General features: G+C 42.2%; 1 protein-coding gene across 1 annotated transcript in view; it reads right to left on the bottom strand.

Moving 5' to 3' along the window:
- Positions 1 to 593: 593 nt before the first annotated feature.
- The window catches only part of dgkzb (diacylglycerol kinase, zeta b), a 154933-nt gene continuing 147570 nt past the window's right edge, over positions 594 to 7956 (bottom strand). The window contains exon 35 of the mRNA XM_034175777.1: positions 594 to 2452. Within this exon, the coding sequence (XP_034031668.1) occupies positions 2336 to 2452 (117 nt within the window). The 3' untranslated portion in view covers positions 594 to 2335. The remainder of the gene's footprint in view (positions 2453 to 7956) is intronic.

The raw sequence follows: 7956 nt of genomic DNA, 5'->3' as shown, positions 1-7956 counted from the left end.
TGTATGTGGAAAAAGTTTTAGATCTTTGAGTTCATCTCATACAAAATGGGAGCAAAACCAAAAGTGTTACGTTTATATTTTTGAGTGTAGATTGTGATCAGATGACACGAACTGCACATAGACCGCCGTCAGATGTGCGTCCCATCTCGACAGTGCCAACAGTATTTTGAACTGTGCAACACACTCAGGACAGCTGAGTGAATGGGACCAACTATGTAGACTGCTTAGAGACTTCCGTCCGTCCGTCTTCAGACCGCACCTCAATACTTCCCCATTGAGGCCGGATGTGTAATTCCGGCGCCATCCAGCCTCAATCGGTGTATGTGTGACGGGGATAAAAGTGCAAAATAATTCAAGCACTACTCTTTAACTTGGCACCACGGTGGCTTAGTGGTTAACACTGTTGCCTCACAGCAAGAAGGTCCTGGGATCGCTTCCCACCTGTTCCCTTCTGTGTGGAGTTTCTTCCCACATCCAAAGACATGCAGGCTAGGTGAATTGGAAACTTTAAACAGACCACAGGTGTATGAATGATACAATATGACTGCCACCCCCCTCCCCCTATGACCCTTAATGAATGAACACTTTAATTTTTTTAACATTAATTTATTAATTTGCAGAGAGTTTGTCAGTTGCCACAGTGGGTCAAAACAAAGGGAGTGGGGGTAAAATGTGGCCCGCAGGCCCAAACTCAAGTCCTACTTCATTCAGACACTTACGGTTTACACAAAACTGATCAAACCAACATGGGGACACTGAGTGGACAGTGGTGCCTCTGTTTTGACAGCCAATTAAAGCCAAAAATTAAAGCTAGCAAATCACCAAACATGTCGTCATGTTATGCTGGTTTTGGCGCACCATGCTGCTGTTGATATTGTTTTTCCGCCTCTGAGTTAGCCAAATTTAGCTGACCTACAGGCACGGTTATAGCTTCAAAATGAGATTGACGAGCTAGGTTGCAAACAAATACTGGATTCTGCTATTTAATCAGGTATATGTTTGAGCCTCTTCCCAGTTTCTGATTTTCCAAAATAATTTAACCTTGTGGTGGCAAAATATTCACAAGGCGCGGCACAAAGTCAATGAATCACTCCAACTGTTCAACAGTGAAAAATCCTACTACAACCAAACAAATGAGTGACAAAAGAGAAGATTACTATGTCTAAAACTAATAAAACATTTCCTGGTAAAGGTCACAGCTGTACACAACAAATTATTACATAAATCCCAGTTTTAGTGCATGTGCTCCATTCAAATAAAGCTTCTTGTTTTTACCTGTTTAATTTCTTCAGAGAGACTAGTTAAATGTGCTTTTATTACAGGTCAGAAATGATCAAACCATACAAGTTATCCAGCTGTAAGTCATATTTTTAAAGACATTCAAATGCTTTGGCAGAATGTGGCTTTAACTTCCAACACTGGTAAGCCGACCACACAGTTCATCTATTTACACAGTAGACACGCATCACAATTAAAGCAACTCCTTAAGCACTTTTCTGTACAATTAACAGAAAACTATGTTTAACAAAACGAAAGAAAAACAGTCTATGTAGATCTATACTGAAAGCTGTGACTGAAATCTAAAAGTGAAACCAGAACATTGCGAGAAACTGCAGACGCCAAAATATTTGCTTCACTGTTTTTGTTCACAAGCAAGTTTCACACCTAAAAATAAATTATAAATAGCTAAATTCATTGGTAAGTAATTTAAATATGTGACATTTGAGCAATTAATTTTGAGCAAACAAATACATCCACAAGGTCACTATAAGCCTGACAGAAAACATATTTTCGAGTTTATCTCTGTGAGCTGGCAAAACAAACAAAAAAAAGTTCTTTAAGCTCCTGTATGATCATTTATCGTTGCAGTCATCGTTTGGTCAAAGCAGCCGATCTTCAGTCCAACAGCACTTTATCTACAAATGGGGGAAGAGGTAAAAACGCTGACACGTCATCACTGAACAGCATCTTTCTGGCCTCAAAGCAGTTAAAATTCTCCCAAAGTGTCTGCTCACTTCTATGTTCTGGAGCTTGGACCCGAGTAGCAGACACAGATGTCCTTAGGCACCCACAAACCGTTTTGCTCTTGATTTACTCTTGTTTTTTAGTCATTTAGAGAAGGTGGGGCAAAAAGTAAATGCCATACACTTACAATGGGATCCAACAGTTTCCTTTTTCTCCTCCCTTCCTCCTCACAGCAGGGGAGCAATCACTCGACTTCATCAACCTGCCTGATACTTTAATTACAAAGGTGTTGTTTCTCTTCAAAGTCATTGTGGGACATACGCAACTAAACTGAAAACAAAGACGGTCAGGCAGGTTCGGACAGACGTGGTCACACAGCCGTCTCCTGGTCTTCTCGCTGGATCATCTGATAATGTTGCCGGTTCTCCAGGTAGGCAGCCAGTTCCTGGTCATCAGCCTTCTCAGCACATTGTTTAGGTGTCTCACCCTGACAGAAAGGCAATTAGTATGTTAGCATGCTAAACAAACTGAAAAGCACTTTTATTAGTAAGTAAGTCCCTTCGGCTGCTCCCTTGTTTGCACTCAGGGTCGCCACAGCAAATCCAAGGTGGATCTGCATGTTGAATTGGCACAGGTTTTACGCCGGATGCCCTTCCTGACGCAACTCCACATTACATGGAGAAATGTGGCAGGAGTGGGATTTGAACCCGGAGCCTTCTGAACTGAAACCAAGCGCATGAACCACTTGGCCACCACTCCTGCTGAAAAGCACTTTTATTATTATTATTATTGTTATTATTACTACAACCTACTACTCAAAAAGAAACGCAAATAAATAAAACTGAGAAACCAAAAACAAAACAAAATCCACATATTACAAGATATTAGAATATTGTGTTTCATTTCAAGATTGACAATTTCTGCAGCATAAACACCATGAATCTCTGTCTGGTTGAGTACAGCCAACTACAGTACATCCAGAAAGTATTCACAGTGCTTCACTTTTTCCATATTTTGTTATGTTACAGCCTGATTTAAAAAATTGAATAAATTCATTTTTTCCCCTCAAAATTGTACTCACAACACCCCCTAATGACAACATGAAAAAAGTTTTTTGGAGGGGGAAATTTATTAAAAATAAAGTAAGGAATCCCATGTACATAAGTATTCACATCCTTTGTTCAGTACTTTGTTGATGCACTTATAGCAGCAATTACTGTTATGTGGGCCGCTGAAGAGGAGGTACTGCTGGCCCACCACCACCAGAGGGCGCCCTGCTTGGAGTGCGGGCTCCAAGCACGAGAGGGCGCCAGACCCAGAAGAAGTGACAGCTGTCACTCATCACACCAGCTGTCACTCATCACACCACCTACATAAGCCGGACTGCAACTCCACCTCCCCGCCGAGAAATCAACTACCGAAGAGGTAATTTTCTCTGCTGACTTAAATCGTTGAGTATTAATCTGAACTTCTTTTGCAGCCGTTATCCTGTGGTGTCTGCCTTATCTGTGGGATTGGCGTTTGGTGTGATCAGCGACGGCTTCGCTTCACACTCCAATCAGATAAGTGGTAACAGGAGCTGCTAGTGTGTTCCTACTTGGAGGTGGAGGTTCTCCCTCCTAACTGTGTACAGACTGTGGGATTACTGAGTGTGCGAATTCACACTCATCCATCCTGTCTTTGTTTCTGCCAGCAGTACCAGGGTCGACAGCCGAAGACAGAGGCCACCTGGGGACTCGGGACTTGGCGGCTCCGGTGTTCTTCAGGCCGTTGGTGGTGGAAGCCGTGTGGGACGCGGCTCATCTCTCGTCGGGGGTCTTCTATCTTCGAGCCTGCCCACACGTCACCTGGTGTTAATTGTCTATTTATATTTTGTGTGAATTTAGTTGTGTGTTGTCACAACATTAAATTGTTACTTATTGGCTTATTCATTGTCCGTTCCTTTGCGCCCCCTGTTGTGGGTCCGTGCTACGACACCTTCCCAACAAATTACAGCCTCAAGTCTTCTTGAATATGATGCCGTAAGCTTGCTGCACCTATCTTTTGGCAGTTTTGCGCATTCCTCTTTGCAGCACCTCTCAAGCTCCATCAGGTTGGATGGGCCGCATAAATAGAACTGATTATTTACAATTGTGTGTTTTGTGAAAAATAAATACATGGAACAGGTTAACATTGTTGAATGTTTGGTCTCCAAAGTAAAGGCCAAACAAGGTTGACACCCATTGGATTTTATGACATACGCGTATGTTACCCCATAACGTGATAAAGCATGACAGATGGTGCAAACTATTCCTTTTTCAAACCCTATTAACTAAACCAAGAATTTGTATCACTTTTTACCAAAATTGGAGTAACTGACTTTTGACCCCTGTACAAACTGGAATTGATCTTTGTCATCATTGTCCTGTTTTTCCAACATAACTCCATAACACTCACTTGTAGATAGTCCAAACTATACCTTTTTGCAATCTTTATGACCAGAGAAATAATGTGGTGTAATTTTCAATACGATTGGAGCATTTTTCAATATTCATCTTGAAAAATGGTTGCCGTGCCAACCATAATGAAACTTCACAATGGCTCAACATCCAGTTTTAAATATCTTTGGCTACATCTGTGCCAAATTTGATGCTTTCAGCACAAAATGTATAATTGTTATGGAAAGTTTACCTAAGCTGCACCCCTCTATGAGTGTACTCAATAAAACACTTGTTTTCACTCCCATTTCTCATTAACTGTAATGAAAGATCTAACTCCATTTGAGTAGGACTTTACCACCGAGCAGTGTGTTTGGGATCACTGTCATGCTGGAAGACCCAGTCACGTTGCATCTTCAATGCCCTCACTGATGGAAGGAGGTTTTGGCTTAAAATCTCACGATACATGGCCACGTTCATTGTTCCCTTAACACGGATCAGTTGTCCTGTCCCCTTTGCAGAAAAACAACCCCAAAGCATTGAGCGCCTTGGGGCAACTGTTTGTTGTGATTTGGCGCTATATAAGAAAAAAGTTGATTGATTGATTGATTGATGTTTCCACTCCCATGCTTCACAGTAGATATGGTGTTCTTGGGATGCAACTCAGCATTCGTCTTCCTCCAAACATGACAAGTTGAGTTTTTACAAAAATGTTCTATTTTGGTTTCATCTGACCACATGATATTCTCCCAATCCACTTCTGGATCAGCCATATGCTCTCTGGCAAACTTCAGATGGCCTGGACACGTACTGGCTTAAGCAGGGGGACACGCCTGGCACTGCAGGATTTGAGTCCCTCTCTGTGTAGTGTGTAGCCTTTGTTACTTTGGTCAAAGCTCTCTGCAGGTCATTCATCAGGTCCCTCCATGTAGTTCTGGGATTTTTGTTCACCGTTTCCATGATCATTTTGACCCCACGAGATGACACTGTGTGGAGCCACAGATCAAGGGTGATTATCAATGGTGTTGTATGTCTTCCATTTTCTTACAATTGCTCCCAGAGTTGATTTATTCACACCAACCTGCTTGACAACTGTGGAATCACACTTCCCAGCCTGGTGCACATCTACAATTTTCTTCCTGGTGTCCTTCGACAGCTCTTTGGTCTTCGCCATGGTTGAGTTTGGAGTCTGACTGTTTGAGGTTGTGGACAGGTGTCTTTTATACAGATAACAACTTCAAAAAGGTGCCATTAATGCAGGTAACAGGTGGAGGACAGAAGAGCCTCTTAAAGAAGAAGTTACAGGTCGATGAGAGCCAGAAATCTTGCTTGTTTGTGGGTGACCAAATGCTTATTTTCCACCATAATTTACAAATAAATTCTTTAAAAATCCTACAATGTGATTTCCTGGAATTTTTTTTCTCATTTTGTCTCTCATAGAGTGTACCTACAATGAAAATTACAGACTGATCTCATCTTTCTAAATCAGAGAACTTGCACAATCAGGAGACTGACTAAATACTTTTTTACCCCACTGTATCCATCCTCTGACTTGTCTTCCTATCAGGCTGTGAAAGTGATGATTTATATTAACAATAATACTTAGATTTTGTTTGTCCATTTACTTATAGGCTCTGAACATGGATGCACTGAATATTAAAAAAATATCAGTTCATGTCAGTTCATGATTCCTAAGTGGTTTATGTGATGCTTTTGTTGTGCTGCATTTTCACGACAATAAGTCACGAATGCCATGAATCTAAATTCACAACCAAGGGTCATATTTGGGCCGAAGTGTCACGTGCCGTCACGAACTCTTGCGACCTGTTACCACATGTTACGATTAATGGCACAAATCACTCGCGCATCATTGAGAATCATCACGTGAAAGCGTGTGCCAATTCGTATCAGTTCTTGACAGCCCTGTGTCGATTTGTGACAGTTTGGGCTCCAAGAACCATCAAGAATACACTACGAATGCTGTCACGGTCTATTGCAAATCACCACTAATCAACACGTATCGACACGCTCAGTTGTGAACTCCACGAACTGAGGGTGATTCGTGACATTCGTGGAAGATTTTTTGGCAGTCTCCACGGATATGCTCCACGGATATCACAAACTGACACGCACTGTTAAGAACTCTATTCAGAGCATTAAGTCACATTACGAATGTCACAAATGACGGAAATATGACATTCGTAACGCATCATGCCTATGTGTAAACGCAGTATTAAAGAACTTGAATTCAAGTTGAAAGTTGACACAAGTACCGAGGAGGTGATGGTCTAGTGGTTAAGCCTTGGGCTTTGGACCAGAGGATCCTGGGTTCAAATCCCAGCCTGACCGGAAAATCACTAAGGGCCCTTGGGCAAGGTCCTTAATCCCCTAGTTGCGCCCGGTGTGTAGTGGGCGCCTTGCATGGCAGCAGCCTGACATCGGGGTGAATGTGAGGCATTGATGTGTAGAGCGCTTTGAGTGTCTGATGAAGATGGAAAAGCGGTATATAAATGCAGTCTGTTTACATTTACAGGTTGATTGCATTATTTCAGTTCCACCATAAAACGGTAAAAAAAACCAAAAAACAAAAAAAAAAACACTACAGTTTTGTTTTCAGTATCAGATGAACAAACATCTTTAAAATCTTGTATAAAGAAACCTATTTTTAAAATATCAGCTTGATGCTAACAATGTCTCTAACTTCTATGACATAGCAAGTTTCATAATAATGATGATCAATTGTGACTGGAGTGTTGTCTGACTTTAGATGGTATGGACGGATGAATGGAGAGACAGAGTAAGACTGTGAGGAGCAGAGAAGGAAAGACAGGAAGCTTCAGCGCTTTTCTAATAATGAAGTGAAGCTCGGCACCACACCAACACTGGACACACTAAATAACACATGAACTCTTTTCATTGCTGGAGAGGGGGGGGGGGGGGGGACACACTCAGATTACGGGCTGCTTCCTGTTACCATCGGCTTCACCATGGTAACGGTGAGCCACAGCTATTGTGTGCGTCGGAGCGAGGCCGGGGATCCTGTGGTGCTTCGGTTCTCAATGACACACAAGATTAATCACTTTATAGAAGTGGGTCAAATCATGTGGAGATCCATTTAAAATGCGGTGGGACGGTGCAGGCTGGTGGCGAGCACTGTGCATGAGAACACCAGAGAGAGGAAGCAGCCGCTTTACAGATCCAAGCCATCACCCAACAAGGACGACACACGTTCGAGAGCCTTCCACCACCAACGCACACAGGTCTCATCCCACAAGAACAAACTCTGCTCCTTTGTTAATCCACACCAAAACCCTTTCACCGTGTTTATGAATGCTGTTTCATGAGTTTTTGAGTGAGACGTGGATCAAATCATAACCTCATTAGCATCGCCTAAATAACAAACAAATAAACAAACAAACAAAGCAGCAGGTTTGGGTTAGTCCCTCATATCAAAGAGGGACAGTGTGTTTTGTCAACAAACACAAACAAACCAAAAGTGTAAACACATGCTGTGTTTGTCTCAAGGTTGAAACTCCAACCAGGAATGGTGAGGAAACGCCCCCTGTAGGATGGT

The sequence above is a fragment of the Thalassophryne amazonica genome, chromosome 8, assembly GCF_902500255.1.
Source record: "Thalassophryne amazonica chromosome 8, fThaAma1.1, whole genome shotgun sequence".
In the NCBI taxonomy this organism is placed as follows: domain Eukaryota; kingdom Metazoa; phylum Chordata; class Actinopteri; order Batrachoidiformes; family Batrachoididae; genus Thalassophryne; species Thalassophryne amazonica.
The sequence above is the reverse complement of the archived record's forward strand: the minus strand, read 5'-3'. Positions and strand labels throughout refer to the sequence as shown.